The 18,914-nt window shown below is 35.1% G+C and overlaps 2 protein-coding genes across 2 annotated transcripts; both read left to right on the forward strand.

Annotated features, from left to right (window-relative positions):
* Positions 1-2,655: 2,655 nt before the first annotated feature.
* LOC131953984 (GTPase IMAP family member 8-like) lies at positions 2,656-7,543 on the forward strand. The gene is made up of 4 exons (XM_059317439.1): positions 2,656-2,730; positions 2,930-3,011; positions 5,305-5,373; positions 6,567-7,543. The coding sequence occupies exons 2-4, from the start codon at positions 2,981-2,983 to the stop codon at positions 7,541-7,543; spliced, it is 1,077 nt and encodes a 358-aa protein (XP_059173422.1). The 5' UTR covers positions 2,656-2,730; positions 2,930-2,980.
* A 5,343-nt stretch (positions 7,544-12,886) lies between these two features.
* On the forward strand, positions 12,887-13,837 carry LOC131953985 (GTPase IMAP family member 8-like). The gene has a single exon (XM_059317440.1). The coding sequence runs from the start codon at positions 12,887-12,889 to the stop codon at positions 13,835-13,837; it is 951 nt and encodes a 316-aa protein (XP_059173423.1).
* Positions 13,838-18,914: the final 5,077 nt, after the last annotated feature.

An 18,914-nucleotide genomic window follows, 5' to 3' on the forward strand; every position in this document is an offset into this window, starting at 1 on the left:
TAAATTCATTTTTGTCACACACTTACTATTACCAGAGTATCCTTTAGCGTCAAATCTGTTGGTGCTTGGTCAACTGTTAACATTACACATAGTTTTATTTGAAAATAATCTATTATAAATTTTATCACCGAAAATTTGTCAAAAACCTGCGTATTCAACATTTATTTATTTTACATGTTTGATGCTTGCTTCAATGCAATAAATCTAAATACATTTTTGATTAATTATAAAAGACGGGATTATGTTGGTGTTTTTCATTTTAGTAATTCCAACTGCGAATAAAGTAAACGCATGACTTCTATCTTAGCTAATCATGAAATAAAAACAAAGATGTGAAAAATAAATGTATTGAGTATTGGATAGTTGCAAATATATCAATAACTTCAAGAACCTTTAGAACAAGGGTCGCCAAACTTTTCAGCCAGAGGGCCGCATTAACTATCAAAAATAAGTTCGTGGGCCAGAGTTTTTCCAGGAATCTTCCAGGTAGAACCCCCCCCCCCCCCGAGGAATGTCTACAAAAATTGAAAGGTACTTTGATGCAACAGTTTTAGGAGAGTCTTCCTTGGTCCTTCTTTGAACTAGTCTCTAAGGTGGTCATTTTCTTGCAATTCAATGAACTCCAGCTGCAGTTCATCCGGGCAACTGGCCACATTTGCTTCAAATGGGCTTTGAAACAGTCTCACTTCTTCTGCCTTTGAATCCAAGTCAGCAAACCGCTAATGAAACTGCAGCTGGAGGTCCTTGATGATCTTGCATGGAAATGACCTGGGGGACATCTGTTGCTTCAGCTATGAAGACCTTGCACTGCTGAAACTGCGTCAAGTTGTTGGCCTGTACGTGTCCCGAAAACATGACAAGTTTGGATCAGAAGGCCTTTAGGTGGGTGTATAGATCAGGAACTAGATTTCCCTCTCTTGTAGTTTTAGGTTCAGGAAATTTAAATGACGTGTTATGTTTGCAGCAGAGGCCAATTTCTATACTTTTCATTAGACATTATTGGCAGCGGCTTGCTTTGTTTTCCAGGAAGTCACCTATTTCCTATCTTAACTTAAATACCCTGTTCAGAACTTTCTCAAAACTTCGTCTTGCGATTTTCTGTTTGTATCTTTCAACATGTCTCTGAACTATCTATGGTAGAGTCCATGCGACCTTATAAATTCACAATCTTCAACACAGGATTCACTAAACTGCGTATGTTCAAATATGTAGCACACAAAGCTTGCTGGTGAATAAATAATACAGTGCAGGAACATTGGTTGTAGAATGTTTTTCTCATTACACATCTGCACCGCTTGTCCAACCAAGCCTTTTTTTATGCCACTTTCCTCCATCAACAGTCAGGTAACTGAAGTTAGTCCAGTCCAATTATAATCAGCAAATGTTTTTTTTTAAACTCATTGAATATATCCTCTCCGGTAACAATGTCATGCATGCTATGTAAGGAAGCCAGCTCTTGTGTTATGTTCATGTCTTCATCCACACCTCTAATAAACACAAGAAGTTGAGAGGTGGAACAGCTGTCCAGCGACTCATCCATTGCAATTGAAAAATTGCGAAACTTGCTTGCATTTTTCGCTATTTGAGTCACAGTGTTTTCACCAATGTCTGCAACACGGTGAACAACGGTAGTTGCACCGAAAACTACATTTTCAAATTGTTTTGAATGTTCTGAGCAAAGTTCCTCAGCCACCTCCAACAAACATTTTTTCCTTGGACAAAAAGATCTCAGCAGGCCGGATGGGAGGACCACGCGGGCCGTAGCTTGGAGACCCCAGCTTTAGAATGACGTATATGGTTAGGCGGCTAATATGATATTTTCTTGATTTATTTATAGACGATTAACGTATTAAAACAGTGTGTCAAATACTAATTTATTTAAAAAATAGAACATCAATGTATCATAAACAACTTTATGTATTTATCGAGAGATGGTATGATAAAATACACATATTTTGTAGTGGGCGTCACGTTGTTGGCTGAGAGTAGTTTAAACAAAATTAATATCAGCGAAATGTTGGTAATCTCGGGTAAGGTAGATAACCTTTTTTTTTAAATTTATAAATGACAGTTTCGAAATGAGTTACCTACCTAGCTGATGAAAACTGGTCCTCAAGTCACTACGCATATGGAGTGTTTTGAAATTCAAGTCAAAATTGTATTCTTGGTGATTCCCTGTAGTTAGCCAAGACGGAGAGAATGCTTAGGAATAGATAACTATGTTTAAAAAGTGTGTGTTTAAAAACGACAGTTTCAATCCATCCGACATCTTTGCAGAATACTTTCCTTAATTAGGCACTGTTTATCTTTTTAACTTTCATAAAAAGCACCCAGTTTGATTTGCATTTTTGAATAACCAGAAAGTCGCAACGAACAAAGGATTTAAAGTTGTGCTTTAGGCTATGATCATAACATCAGCCAATGCTTCCATTACTTATTACAGATTAAAACATTCATTTCCATTACTTTGCAACGACTTTTGAAACTTTTAATAAGTATTGAGGCATTAGAAGATTAAAAGCGTAGAAAATATACATAAAATGGTAAAAGTTTATTAGTTTTTATTGTTAAAATCACAGTTCACAAAATATGCTAAAAATGCTGATAAACGGAATTTCCCGAATGTAAGTCGTGTTTTCAAGACTTATTGAACGCAATGGAATTTTTATATCCACACGATAGAGGCCGTTTAAAAATATAAACAATTTCTTCTGCCCATCTAATTTTATAGTACTAATGATATTTATAACATTTTTTAAAACTTGATTCATATTTTCTAGACCTAGATAGACGTAGATCTAGATCTTGATCTACATTTTATATCTAGTTTGGGTTCAGCAGCTTCTACCCAATCCGTTAGGTTTTTGTTTTAAAATTAATTTTAATATAGATTTAGACATAATTTGTTTACAAATGTTAATCTATCCAGTTGTATTTTGTAAATGATGCTGACTATTGATAAAGCACGCAAGCTGCCAAGATGTCTATTATACCATTGCTTGTACTAGTTGGTAAGTTTTATCACACACAGCTGGAGGTTTTCAGGTGGTGTAAGAAAGTTAATTGTAATCATCGCCACTAATGAGACAGACAGAAACCGCGAGATGAGATAAACAATTAGATACCAGGGCTAAAAACTGTTGATTAGTTACCAATGCATTAGTGATTGCATGTGTACAACACCACCTCTAGAACCCTTTAGCTCCTTTTAGCTCCACAAATTATTTGGGCCAAAATTCGACAAAAAAAAAATGCTAATAAAAGGTTGAATATTTTGCGCATTTCTAAATTTTCAAGTCTGTAAATAAGATTGTGTGCGCTACTTCGATGTCAGTATAATACTTTTTCCATAAAATGATAGACGATAGTATATGCTCCCTGGATTTAAGGGCGAGAGGCCTGGAATTACTTTCTCCATAGTCTTGTTCCAACCAAGAACAAACTACGAGACTGTTGTTTGCTATTAAAGTTGCACTGCTAGATCAGGGTCCAAACTCAGGACTTTTCGGTTCAGTAAACATGAGTTTTACCCACCCGACCATGCCGACCTCCGAAATGAGGTTAAAATTTGGATAACTTGGCATTTAAAGTGTCAGATGCATCTGTCACCACCCCATACTTTATATCCAATGATGTTGTTTTAAAATCAGTTACACTACTCTTTTTTTTTAAAAAGTATTTTATCATTACATTTTTAATAGAATAAACCCTACAGTGTTTATAATGATAAATATAACTAGAATACCCGTCATCCGTTGGATAACTGTGGGTTTCGGGGGTCATCCATCAAAAAACATCACGTCTGTCACTCAGAGGCATAGCGACCCTTCCCGGCGCCCGGGGACAAAGTTTTCGATTTGAACCCCCCCCCCCCTCAAACTTTTGATGTGCACCCCCCCCCACTCAAACTTTCGATTTGAACCCCCCTCAACCTATCAATTTATTTTTCCAAACCATTTTGGCGCCCCAACATATGTCCCCCCCCTTCCCCCCTCCACCTCCCCACCCCTCCTTCCCCCCCCCCTCCGCCTCCCCTCCCCACCCCCCGCCTCCCCTCCCCTACCGCCCCCCCCCCCCCTCCTCGGTACGCTACTGCAGTGTCACTTATCGTCACAAAAAACAGACCCCACATTCAAATATATGTTTTTTATCTTTTAAAAACACCGAAAACACCGATTTCGGACTATCCCTTCATAAACTGACGTCACAGGTGACCTACTCAACTCTACTTCACCTGCCCAGTGTCCTGCCAAGTCTCAGACAACATGTTTTTATCGTTTAAAAAACAATTCCAGTCGAGCATGTATCTGACCACACTATCCTTTCATATGCTTAGGACAAAGAAACAGATGAACTCTACTTCACCTGCCCTGTATCTTGCCAAGTTCAGATAGGCAACGTTATCATTCACATCTAAAAAAAAAAATTGAAAAAAAAAATTTCATTTACATATTGGTCTAGAACCCGTGCCTCCTGCATGAGAGCTGACTACGCTACCATTTTAGCTATTTACTCGTGACGTCACAAGTGAATTTTTATACTATACTATGTGTCTCCTTATGCAACTTGATTTACGCGTATAGATTCTAAATCTAGATCTAAAAATAAGTCTAGTAGTACTAACTTTCAAATTAAATTTTATCTTAAATAAGCCAAACAAAGATTTATATAAAATAATTAAGGCCTGAAATAGATTCTAGATGTAGAATTTACATTGAATCTAGTGATTAGTGACCTACATCTAGGCTAGATCTAGATCTAGTTCTAGGCTAGATTCATACATTTCCTTCGATAGCTGATCTTTAGATCTAGAGAAATTTATCGTAAAACTAAATGAAAAAGACAGTTGAAAATTGATATAAGTGTTGGAACGTAATAAATACAGCAAACGGACGTATTGTTAAAGTTATGACCGACAGAAAATTAGATTTAGAACGCGTTAAACTTTTGAATGGGAACACAATTTTCTTCAATAGACGCCGCCATTTTATTGTACTAAAGAGTAAACAAAAACCTGTGACGTCACGGTCCCGCCGAGTCTAGTGGCTTTTCAAATATTTTAAAAAAAAATGGGTTATTCTGCATAGGAATAAATCAATAAATTAATTAACGTCTTTAAATAAATTTGTGATCAACAGTCTGTCTGCATTAAAAAATTATTCTCTACCTGCATACCATTTTACAGCTTTCCAGATAGAGTCGAACATATCACAATTTTCGATCAGGCAAACAAATAAATATTCAAACATGTAAACAAAGTTGACTTTTAGTAGTATATAGATGACTTGAACATTTCATTCACAGCAATCTGTTTGACATTTGCATGCGGTGCTAACTCTTTTACAGGGGAAAATATGTATACCTATTCAAAAAGTAACGGTGTTTTTATTTTAATATTAGAATAATTAATCCCAATATTGATTAGTAGATGGAAAGACGGACAGACGGACAGAAAGATAGATAGACGGATAGATGGGCAGACAGTCGGACAGTCGGACAGACGGACAGTCGGGCAAACAGACGGACTGATGAACAGATAGGCCGATTGGCAGACGGACGGACAAAGGGACGAAGAGACGGATAGACGGACAGAATGACAGACAGACTGATGGACGGACGGATAAATAGATAGATTAGCAAACGGACGGAAGGACAGACGGATAGATGGACAGACGGTAAGACCAACAGACGGCCAGGCTGACAGTCAGACAGACAGACAGACAGACAGACAGACAGACAGACAGACAGACAGACAGACAGACAGACAGACAGACAGACAGACAGACAGACAGACAGACAGACAGACAGACAGACAGACAGACAGACAGACAGACAGACAGACAGACAGACAGACAGACAGACAGACAGACAGACAGACAGACAGACAGACAGACAGACAGACAGACAGACAGACAGACAGACAGACAGACAGACAGACAGACAGACAGACAGACAGACAGACAGACAGACAGACAGACAGACAGACAGACAGACAGACAGACAGACAGACAGACAGACAGACAGACAGACAGACAGACAGACAGACAGACAGACAGACAGACAGACAGACAGACAGACGGACGGACGGACGGACGGACGAACGGACGGACCGACAGACAGACAGACAGACAGACAGACAGACAGACAGACAGACGGACGGACGGACGGACGGACGGACGGACGGACAGACAGACAGACAGACAGACAGACGGACCGACAAACGGACGGACGGACGGACCGACGGACGGCCGGACGGACGGACGAACGGACGGACGGACGGGCTGACGTACGGACGGACGGACGGACGGACAGACATATGGACGAACAGACAGACGGACGGACGGACAGACAGACAGACGGACGGACGGATGGACTAACGGACGGACAGACAGATGGACGAACAGACAGAAAGAAAGACGGAAAGACAGACGAACGTACGTACGGACTGACGGACGGACAGACAGACAGACAGACAGACGGACAAACAGACGGACGGACATAATGAATGCACATTGAATTCGTTGATTAATTTGAAAGAATTTGTATTGTTTGAATTGGTGTCTCAGGTAACAGCCCGTGTTATAAAACCGAGATGAACCTGTTGCTGGTTGGTGCGACTGGTGCTGGCAAAAGTTCCACGGGGAACTCTATACTGGGCAAGAACGTCTTTGAAACAGCCTCTAACTCTGCACAGACAACCAAACAACTCCAGATCGCGTCCGCGGAGAACGACGGATACAAGTTCACTGTTGTCGATACACCGAGTGATTACGGCGCCGTACTCGAGCAGAACAGTTTGAGGGAGATTTTATTAAAAAACTCATCAACAAGTTCTAAATACTATGATGCTATCTTGTACGTCATAAGGTTTAATAATTTTAATTCGGTAGAGGATAAAAAAAACGTTGAAATGTTAAAAAGGATGTTTGGAGACAAAGTAATGAGGGAAAATACAATTCTTGTAGCCACACATCATTTGAAATGGTTGCATGGTGATGAAAGCGAACGTTCTCTTATCGATCGTTGGGACTTTTTTTTTTATTACACTTTCAAATACGTGCTAAAGGATTGTGGGCGGAGATTTATTTTGTTTGACAACAAGCCTAAAAACAACGAAACGATAAAGAATCAAATCAGAAGATTGGCCGAAGAAGTCAATGAAATCAGAAAAACATATTCGAAACACAATTTACGTTGGGGACTGGAAGAGACCGTGACAAAAATTTGTAACGAGTTTAAAAACATTTCAGCGGGCGACCCTCGGCGTTTGTATTTGCTAGAGGGGCTAAAAAATCGACTTTTAACCAAGATTGATTTTCTCTTGGATATAATAACAAGGAAGCCGACATTGGTACAAGTTCTGCGTGCATCAATCCAGTTGCTTGACGAAATCAATCGTGACATTCTTGCATTCAATTTCCACAAGAACAAGGGACCTGAACCTAAACCTGGATTCATAGAACGTTTAGTAAGATTCAAGAATAAAGTGTGGTTTATTTTAGGTTATCCGTCCAAACCAAAAGACCAATGCGAAGAAATGTAGAATAAAAACAGGTTGGGGGTGGGGATGATTAGAAGTGTTGTAACTAAACTTGTAAGCAATAAATGAAAGTTGTTTAATAATGCAGCTCAACTTTTTTGAAAACAGAATTTGTAAATATGCTAAGCACTTGAAAAAATAACAAAAATGCCCGACTGACATTTGTCCGAATGGTCGTTTGCTCGCAAGCCGTTTGCCAAATTGCAACAGATTATCGAGATGCAGTTAGCCCTATTGTGTCCTATATGTCTTTATGCGACTGGGTTACAGTATTGGCTTGTCAAAATATTTTGTACGTGTAAACGTGGCGAATGTGTCCAACACTTAAAGATAGCCAGTGTAATCAAACGAGCATTATTTTCCATCCTCCCCGTCATTAAAGAGGACATCTAACGCTCTGGTCTTTCATTTAACACAAGAGATGGAGGAAAATACCAACAATAAATCATTGATAGTTACATTTCTCCGTCTGTTTGCTACTGGGCTAGAGCGATCACTAACTCGGGCTTGGAGAAAAAGAGAGAGAAAACGGCCAACGGAAACAATCAAGATTTTAAATGGCGTGATTGTGTTGTGTTGTGTGGGTTAAAAGATACACGGAAATATTGTATACGTTGTTAGTATCATCATCTTCATCACGCTCGTCTCATGGTGCTACAGTCATTCCCCCCTATCCCCAACAACAATAAATATACACATGTATTTATAATTATATAATTCCTAAGGACAATAATTATTGCTCGCATTTAGCGTCAAATACCTCTGATTTTCGCAAGGCAATTATCAAATATATTTTAGCTGATCGTGCTTAGAAAATCCCTATCTAAAAAGAAAACAATTTTTAATGACACTGAGTTTTCAGTTGAAAAGTTCTATTGGGACGTTCAGCATGTAAAATTGTCTCAGGAAAAATCTATCCAGTCTTAAATTTACAGTTTTAGTGCTAAAGTAAAAACATCTAAAATAATAACAGGCTTCATTGATTAGAAAGGACATTAGTGTGTTCCAGTTCCAGCTTTTCTTCACAAAATCTACGTATCGCTTAATCTTGTATCATGTAGCTAATAATGCAATAAAAGATTAATTTTTTAATCAAATGGGTTATTTATTTTATTTGTCCAAATATCGATAGCAGCACCTTCTTCTGTATGAAAAAATTTTACAGCGACATCATTTTCTTTAAATTATTACAGAAATAACGTATTAAATATGCATTATGTATATATATATATATATATATATATATATATATATATATATATATATATATATATATATATTTGCAAAGGTATCTTACCAAATCTATTTTTATCTGATAAAATAGAGATTTGAGACTTGTACAAATCTATTTTAATTTGATTAAATACGGACGTGACCAAATCTTCAGGTAGCCACAGTTTTTCTCTGGTTTATGTAGAGATTCTACTAAATTCATTTTCGTTACACACTTAATATTATCAGTGTATGTTTTAGCGTCAAATCTGTTGGTCCTTGGTCAACTGTTAATATTACACCTAGTTTTATTTTAAAATATTCGATTATAAATTTTTATCACCGAAAATTCGTCAAAACCTGCGTATTCAATATTTATTTATTTAACATGTGTGGTGCTTACTTCAATGCAATATATCTAAATACATTTTCGATCAATTATAAAAGACGGGATTATGTTTCTGTTTTTCATTTCAGTAAATCCAACTATGAATGATGTAAACGTATGACTTCTGTCTTAGCTAATCATGAAATAAAATAAAAAACTACAATTTTAAAAATTCAATTCCATTACGTTACAACGACTTTTCAAACTTTTAATAAGTATCGAGGCATTAGAAGTTTAGAAGCGTAGAAAGTATAATTAACATGTAACAGTTTATTGGTATTTTTGGTTAAAAATGAAATGTACAAAATGCGCTAAAAATGCTGATAAACGGAATTTTCCGAATTTATGTCGTTTTTTTTCAAGCCTTATTGAACGCGATGGAATTTTTAAAACAACACGATAAAGGTTGTTTAAAAATATAAACAATTTCTTCTTGCCAGCTAAATTCATAGTACTTCTGATATTAATAACATGCTTTTTAACTTGATTCAGATATTCTAGACATAGATAGATTTAGATCTTGATCTAGATTTTAGATCTAATTTGGGTTCAACAGCTTCTTCCCAATCAGTTAGGTTTGAACTTGTTGAATAGGTCGAGGTCTACTGAATTTGCAATGTAGATCTAGATTCTAGATCTAGTATAAAATTTGTCAAAATTAGATTTTTAATTAATTTCTTAAATGTAATCAAAGACTTTACAAAATTACTGACAGGCACGGTATAGTCACAGTATAGTGCGAGTCATTCATTGGTAACATTTTATAACTGTAGTAAAGATTTTTAGTGTAAAGCAATCACTGCTTGCATCTTCCAGCTTTAGTAGAGGTTTGTTTTGTGAAACAATCACCTCTTGGATTTACCAACTTTAGGAGAGAAACGTTGTGTGAAACAATCATCATTTGCATTTACCAACTCAAGTAGAGTTTCGTTGCGTGAATCAATCAATTCTTGCATTTGAAACTTTAGTAGTTGTTCGTAGTGTGAAGCAATTACCTCTTGCATTTACCAACTTTAGTAGAGGTTCGCAGAGTGAAGCAATGAACAATCACATCAACCAACATTTAAAGAGGTATATAATATGAATGTAACCTTAACTTAACATTATATATATATAGCAGATGTTCGTAATGTGACATCGGCAAATTTTAATAGTTGTTAATAGTGTGAATCAATCAACCCTCACATCGACAAAAGTTTTGGGTCGTAGTTCGAATCTATCAACCGTCAGTTTTTTTTTATTATTCTAGCATAAGTTCGTAGTGTGGAACAATCACGCCTTGCATCGACAAAATTTTAGGGTCTGTTATCCCAAAATTTTCAAATAAGTTCGTAGTGTGAATCAATCAGGACTTGCATCTAATTACTGTGGTATTTGTTTGATATGTGATTCTGCCCCCTCCCCCCAATTTATAAATGTATAATTATGTATGTTTTTTAAAGTAGATCTTACTACTATATTACCTATTTAACTATATAACTTTTAATTAATGTAGCAGTGTTTTGATAAATCAGTATAATATAATCTAGCTTTCAGTCAATGATGAGATAATCTAGAGTTATATACCATGAGAGAATAAGCATTTAAGATATGATATATAATGTTATATGGGATGCTAAAAATACTAATTTTGTTCTCAAATATACACACATAACCAATAATCGTAGGTTTAAATATTTAACAAAACATACATTATTAAGGCTATTAATCAGTTGGATTGTATTGTTTTTTTTTAAATTAATTCTAATATCGACTGAATTCAACAATATCGACAAAACTCAACATACATTATTTTGACTTCCCAACAGTTGTATTGCATTGTTTTTTATGTGTTTTTTTTTAAATTAATTCTAATATCGACATAATTTGTTTACTAATGTTAATCTCTCCAGTTGTATTTTGTAAATGATGCTGACTATTGATATAGCACGCAAGCTGCCAAGATGTCTATGATACCATTGCTTGTACTAGTTGGTAAGTTTTATCACACACAGCTGGAGGTTTTCAGGTGGTGTAAGCAAGTTAATTGTAATCATCGCCACTAATGAGACAGACAGAAACCGCGAGATGAGATAAACAATTAAATACCAGGGCTAAAAAAAGGTGTTTAGTTCCCAGTGCATTAGTGATTTACATTTATCAAAACATCATAAACGGGTAAGTTTCTGTCCAAATGAATTTCTACATTTTTAAACAAAAGATTGTAAAGATAATAGTGTGGGGGGGGGGGGGGGGGGGGGTGGGGCGGGGGTTAAAATTGTGCATGTTTGCTAAATTTTACAATCGGTTGTGTGTGGATAATTTATGAATTATGGCGTACACATAAATTTATATAGCCCTTGCTTATATTGAAGTATTTTAGTATTATATATATGGTAATATATATGGTGATATATATGGTGATATATATGGTGATATATATGGTGATATATATATATATATATTAATATATATATATATATATATATATATATATATATATATATATATATATATATATATATATATATATATATATATATATATATATATATATATATATATATATATATATAAACGATCACACAGAGGAATGGAAACAGGCCGTGTATTAATATCTTTTAAATGGAAGTATAAAATTATTTTTTTTAAAAATTACATTTGTTAGTAATTTAAAAAATATTTTCTGTAAGCAGTTTCTTAATTTTTATGAAAAATAGGGAGATCGATCAAATGGGTGAATGGACAATTGGTGCTGTCTTTTCTTGATGAATCCCCACCCACAACACCACCTCTAAAACCCTTTAGCTCCACAAAATATTTGGGCCGAAATTCGACGGAAAAAAAATAGCTAATAAAAAGTTAAATATTTTGCGCATTTCTAGATTTTACAGGCTGTAAATAAGATTGTGTGCGCTACTTCGATGTTAGTATAATACTTGTTCTATAAAATGATAGAAAATTGTATAATTGCCCCCTGGATTTAATGGCGAGAGGCTTGGAATTACTTTCTCAGTAGTCTTTGTCCAACCAAGAACAAACTACAAGGCTGTTATTTGCTTTTGAAATTGCACAGCTAGATGAAGGTCCGAACTCGGGACTTTTCGTTTCAGCAAACATGAGTTTTACCCACCCGACCATGCCGACCTCCGAAATGAGGTTAAAATTTGGATAACATGGCATCTAAAGTGTCAGATGCATCTGTCAACACCCCATACATTATGTCCAATGATGTTGTTTTAAAATCAGTTACACTACAGTGTTTAAAAGTATTTTATCATTTCTTTTTTTTTAATAGAATAAACCCTACAGTGTTTATCACAAGAAATATAATGACTTGAACATTCTATTCACAGCAATCAGTTTGACATTTGCATGCGGTGCTAACTCCTTTATAGGGGAAAGTATGTATACCTATTCAAAAAGTAACGGTGTTTTTTTCAAATATTAGATTAATTAATCCCAATATTGATAAGTAGATGGAAAGATGAATAGACGGGCAGGCAGACGAACAGACAGACAGACCAACAGACCGACAGATGGACAGACAGTTGGACGGATGAACGGACAGATGGAAAGGTTAGTAGACGGACGGGTTCACAGACGGATAGATGGACAGGCAGACAGACAGACAGACGGACAGATGGAAAGAAGAAATGACAGACGGACGGACAGAATGACTGCACATTGAATGCGTTGATTAATTTGAAAGAATTTGTATTTTTTCAATTGGTCTCTCAGGTAGCAGTCCGTGTTATAAAACCGAGATGAACCTGTTGCTGGTTGGTGCGACAGGTGCTGGCAAAAGTTCCACAGGGAACTCTATACTGGGCAAGAACGTCTTTGAAACAGCCTCTAGCTCTGCACCGACAACCAAACAACCCCAGATCGCGTCAGCAGACAACGACGGATACAAGTTCACAGTTGTCGATACGCCGAGTGTTAGTGTCGCCAAGCTCGAGCAGAACAGTTTGAAGGAGATTTTATTCAAAAACTCATCAACAAGTTCTAAATACTATGATGCTATCTTGTACGTCATACCGTTTCTTGAACTTTCTAGGGAAGAAGATAAAAGAAACGTTGAAATTTTAAAAAGGATGTTTTGGGACAAAGTAATGAGGGAAAATACAATTCTTGTAGTTACACATTATATGAAATGGTTGCGTGGTGAAGAAAGCGAACGTGCTTTTATTGATTATTGGGACTCATGGTTTAGTCTCACTTTCAGATTAGTGCTAAAGGATTGTGGATGGAGATTTGTTTTGTTTGAAAACATTCCAGAAGACAAGGAAAGGATGAAGAATCAAATCAGAAGATTGGCCGAAGAAGTCAATGAAATCAGAAAAACATATTCGAAACACAATTTACGTTGGGGACTGGAAGAGACCGTGACAAAAATTTGTAACGAGTTTAAAAACATTTCAGCGGACGACCCTCGGCGTCTGTATTTGCTAGAGGGGCTAAAAAATCGACTTTTAACCAAGATTGATTTCCTCTTGGATATAATAACAAGGAAGCCGACCTTGGTACAAGTTCTGCGTGCATCAATCCAGTTGCTTGACGAAATCAATCGTGACATCCTAGCATTCAATTTCCTCAAGAACAAGGAACCTGAACCTAAACCTGGATTCGTAGAACGTTTAGTAAGATTCAAGAATAAAGTGTGGTTTATTTTAGGTTATCCGTCTAAACCAAAAGACCAATGCGAAGAAATGTAGAATAAAAACAGGTTGGGGGTGGGGATGATTAGAGGTGTTGTAACTAAACTTGTAAGCAATAAATGAAAGTTGTTTAATAATGCAGCTCAACTTTTTTGAAAACAGAATTTGTAAATATGCTAAGCACTAGAAAAAGTAACAAAAATGCCCGACTGACATTTGTCCGAATGGACGTTTGCTCGCAAGCCGTTTGCAAAATTGCAACAGATGATCGAGATCGAGATGCAGTTAACCCTATTGTGTCCAATTAGTCTTTATGCTGCTGTTTTACAGTATTGGCTAGGGAGTTGTCAAACATTTTGTACGTGTAAACGTGGCGAAAGTGTCCAACACTTAAAGATAGCCAGTGGAATGAAACGAGCATTAACTTCCATTTTCCCCCGTCATTAAAGAGGACATCTAACGCTCTGGTCTTTCATTTAACGCAAGAGATTGAATGAAATACCAACAATAAATCATTGATAATTATATTTCTCCGTCTGCTCGCTACTTGGGCATAACCATCGATAACATCGCAGCTAAAGCAATTCATTGTTTCTCTCCATTGCGCATGCGTATCGCATGCGTATCTTATTCCGTCTAGCATAGGCCTAAAGAAATAGAGTGAGAGAGAGAGAAAACGGTCAACGGAAGCAATCAAGATTTAAAATGGCGTGATTGTGTTGTGTTGTGTGGTTTGAAAGATGCACGGAAATTTTGTAAACGTTTGTCTCATGATGCTACAGTCTATTTCCCCTCGCCCCCTATATATATATATATATATATATATATATATATATATATATATATATATATATATATATATTCATTTATTTATTCATTTATTTATAAATTTATTTATTTATATATGTATACTTGTATTTAGCGTCAAATACCTCTGATTTTAGCTGACCATGCTTAGAAAATCAATCTACTTACACAAAAAATATGTTTGATGAAGCTTAGTTTTCAGTTTAAAAATTTCGAGTGTAATGGACAGAATTTAAAACTGTCTCAAGGCAAACTTAGTCAGTCTAAACTTTGCAGTTTTAGTGCTGAAGTAAAAACTCTAAAGTTATATCAGGTTTATTGATTAGACTGGAGATTAATGTGTTCCAGCATTTCTTCACAAAATCTACGTATCGCTTAATTATATACCATGGTTTTATCTGGTAATATAATAAAAATCAATTTTTGAATTAAATTCGTTGTTTTTACAAGCTTTTTATTACATAATCACTTCCTCGTCAATCTGTCGCCAGTCGTCAGTTTGTCGTCATTCTGTAGGCATTTCTAACTTACAGAGACGGTTCGTAGTTGATACTTGGGTCAAGACATGAAGACAATGCAGCATGACATTAAATTTGACTTGATTGGTTGAATTAATTAAAATTTTGTCCAAATTAGTAGGCGGTCTCATCAAACAATTCCGCGCTATAAGACACGCGTCATCACGTTCAATAGACGCGCAATGGTTTTTAGTCATGACTCTCTAGTGTAATTAAAACATGTAAAGCACTAAAATATTTTTTAATAAAAATCGTTTTAATAACAAACTTGTATGTAATAATGTACTAATTAGTAGAAAAATAAATTATACACTACTATTTTAATTACCATAAAGAAAAGTACGGGTCTCTTCCTAAATATTAGTAAAGGTGTCCAATAAATATTAAAGTGAGATAATACATTTGAATATAAATATTCCTGATTATGTAACAAAACCTGATAAAACAAAACCTAAAGTAAAACCAAACTGCGGGATATCCCGATTTGATTTAGCGAGTTACACTTGGGAGAATAAGTCAACATGAAAATTCCAAACACATTCCAGCGATAGCTCTTGAAGGAAACAACCGCCCGAGTGCCATTTGTCAACGTTGAAGGTAGCAATTTAAAATAGCATTCATATTTATATTTAAACTACCTGCTTTAAGCTTGTTACTATTATATTATTTCCAAATTTACTTTAAATCTCGAATATGCAGCTACCTCTTTTAATTTATGTCTAGGCTATAATTACATTAAAACCACATTCATTTATTTGTATTTGTACGTACACATACAAGTTTACAACTGGAAAATTAAGTTATGTACTTGACTTGGCAGTTTGGTTCTGTTAAATCCAAAATAAAAAAAAAAGAAATGAACTCAGTATTTCTGTATGTGGCAAACGTACCCGACGTAGACATGCATATTATAAAAAAAACTTTCCTTGAGAGATAACCAAAAACTTAATGTTTATGTTTATGTTTAAATTTAAGTTTAAGTTTATGTTTATGTTTATGTTTATGTTTATGTTTATGTTTATGTTTATGTTTATGTTTATGTTTATGTTTATGTTTATGTTTATGTTTATGTTTATGTTTATGTTTATGTTTATGTTTATGTTTATGTTTATGTTTATGTTTATGTTTATGTTTATGTTTATGTTTATGTTTATGTTTATGTTTATGTTTATGTTTATGTTTATGTTTATGTTTATGTTTATGTTTATGTTTATGTTTATGTTTATGTTTATGTTTATGTTTATGTTTATGTTTATGTTTATGTTTATGTTTATGTTTATGTTTATGTTTATGTTTATGTTTATGTTTATGTTTATGTTTATGTTTATGTTTATGTTTATGTTTATGTTTATGTTTATGTTTATGTTTATGTTTATGTTTATGTTTATGTTTATGTTTATGTTTATGTTTATGTTTATGTTCATGTTCATGTTCATGTTCATGTTCATGTTTATGTTTATGTTTATGTTTATGTTTATGTTTATTTTTATGTTTATGTTTATGTTCATGTTTATGTTTATGGTGACGGTGACGGTGACGGTGACGGTTATGGTGATGTTGATGGTGATAGTGATGGTGATGGTGATGGTGATGGTGTGGGTGATGGTGGTGGTGATGGTGATGGTGATGCTAATTTTTTTTTTTATATTCGCTTTGTCCTTGTGTTTTAGTTTTTGTTATGTTTGTGTTTTTTGTGTTTGTGTTTACGTTTGTGTAGCGTTTTGTTTGCTTTTGTAATTGCGTTTATATTTCCGATTATATTTGTGCTTACGTTTGTTTGCTTTTTTGTTTGCATTATGTTTGCGTTTATGTTTTTGTTTGTGTTTTTGTTTGCGTTTACGTCTGTGGTTGTGTTTGCGTTTGTCATTGGGTTAGTGTTTGCCATTTTGTTTGTGTTCACATTGTGTTTGCTTTCACGTTTGCGTTTGTGTCTGCGTTTTTGTTTGAGTCTATTGCTACGTTAGTGTTTGGGTTTGTGTTTTCGGTTGTGTTTTTTTGTGTTTGTGTTTTGGTTGGTTGTGATAAGGGTTAATTAAAAAGTAATATATTTCCTAAACCTGCTTAATAAACACACAAGTCATGATCCTTTGCAGAAAAGTTTTTCACAGAGACAAGTGCAGAGTTTGGCCGGGACGGCTAGTCATTATTATAAAAAGGATTACATCGGTTAGCCTAGTATCGCTTTGAAGTTGATTTACATATGCAATAATTTTACACTATTGAAGTTAGCGTATTTGGATTGTTAACGGGTATGCTATATTGATTAGGCGTCTAGTGGATTAGCCATATCGTCTTAAATAATCGATAGCTTCTCTGACATCGATTCTTAGACCAACGAAGAACTTATTCTATATTTTCAAATAGGGATTAGGACAGTCATAATCTTGATGACGAACTTTAAATATTTTTGGAAACATGTGTATTAGAAATGAGTAGCGCTTTTATAAATCATCCAATACATGTTGATGAGAGTGGGTTTAATTAAAATGAAACGTTAGACTCAGCCAACAGACGGTGTCAACCTTTAAACATCTGTTTTATCTTATAGAACATACAGTGAAAAGAGGTTAAAATTGGACCCGAACATCAGGTACTAATTTTATAAGTAAAAAAAAATCTAAATTCAACAATACAATTCAACCAAACATTCTAAAACACATAATTCTGTAAAATGAATGTCTGTGATTCAGTATCTTTGAGTTCACAAAAGCTCTGTCTAATATCTGTTTTACATAAGAAAGCACAACTGTCAGGGTCAAACTTTTAAACTTTCTTTTGGGTCACAAATTTAGTAAGCCATAGAGATTTTACTTAAAAAAAAAGATTCTTTTGCAAACAGGCACATTTCGAAAAAATATATATTTCAGTAGACGAATAGAGATGTCAGTAAGAGATATTAAAATATTGAACATAGATTTGAGAAAAAAAAATAATTTTACTATGTACGCGACACTATAGTAGGACGGTAAATCTATTGACTGCTCGTCCAAAAGTTCCGAGTTCGTATCCTAGACTTGAATCTTTAGGATGACCACCCACACGTTCTCTTTATATGATGAGAGCACAGAAACACATCCTATTTTATCAGGAGGCACGAAATGATAACTTTCTTTACGTACTGACTTGTTTAACTTATCGAAAGCTGTAGTTAATGATGTAAATGTCTTATAAATCTGATAGCAATAAATAGCAAACACTTATGAGATGAGAAATAATTTATTGATAGTTGTAAGCCGGTTTTAATATTGTTTACAATTTTCAGTATTCGTGTTCTTGGTGTGTGTAAAATGTGTTAGTGGGGACAGAAACCAGTGCAAATCCCAAGGTGAGGAATTAAAAACTTAACCCAGACATAAACCATAGAAATTAAAGCTTAGCCAAGCTTTATAAAATGAAAAATCCTGACAAACATATTTTAAGAATTATTTTTAGAAGCAAATAGAGAGATCCATAAATGACGTCAGATAAATTATAACTGCGTTCTGGTTTTGTTTTTAGGATAGACTGTGTATAGTAGGAAAGGGGAGTGAGCTTACGAAATGTAAAGTGATATAGCATAATTTTATTATAAATGTTTATTATTCTTTAGATCTTCTTCGTTCTTAATTTTTGAATATGGTGGAGGATTCAGACAACAAGTCCAACTTCGTGGACAAACCGGACTGTGGTTTCCAGTTTGTCAGGTGTCCCATATAATTTTTCCCTGAGTGGGGTGGGCTGGGGCCAGTGTCTGCCTCTAGCCTGGCTATACAGAGTACATTCCTGGAGTACGTGCTCCGTGTTTTCCGGGGCCTTGCCACAAGGGCACA

This window comes from Physella acuta, unplaced genomic scaffold (genome assembly GCF_028476545.2).
Source record: "Physella acuta isolate Inbredline_101_S28 unplaced genomic scaffold, ASM2847654v3 ptg000968l, whole genome shotgun sequence".
Lineage (NCBI taxonomy): Eukaryota > Metazoa > Mollusca > Gastropoda > Physidae > Physella > Physella acuta.

Coding starts and splice junctions, on each gene's coding strand:
- LOC131953985 (XM_059317440.1), top strand. CDS start 12,887: ATGAACCTGTTGCTGGTTGGTGCGACAGGTGCTGGCAAAAGTTCCACA.
- LOC131953984 (XM_059317439.1), top strand. CDS start 2,981: ATGTCTATTATACCATTGCTTGTACTAGTTG. Junction 3,012..5,304: donor ACCATTGCTTGTACTAGTTG/GTAAGTTTTATC, acceptor TTTCATTCACAG/CAATCTGTTTGACATTTGCA. Junction 5,374..6,566: donor TATGTATACCTATTCAAAAA/GTAACGGTGTTT, acceptor TTGGTGTCTCAG/GTAACAGCCCGTGTTATAAA.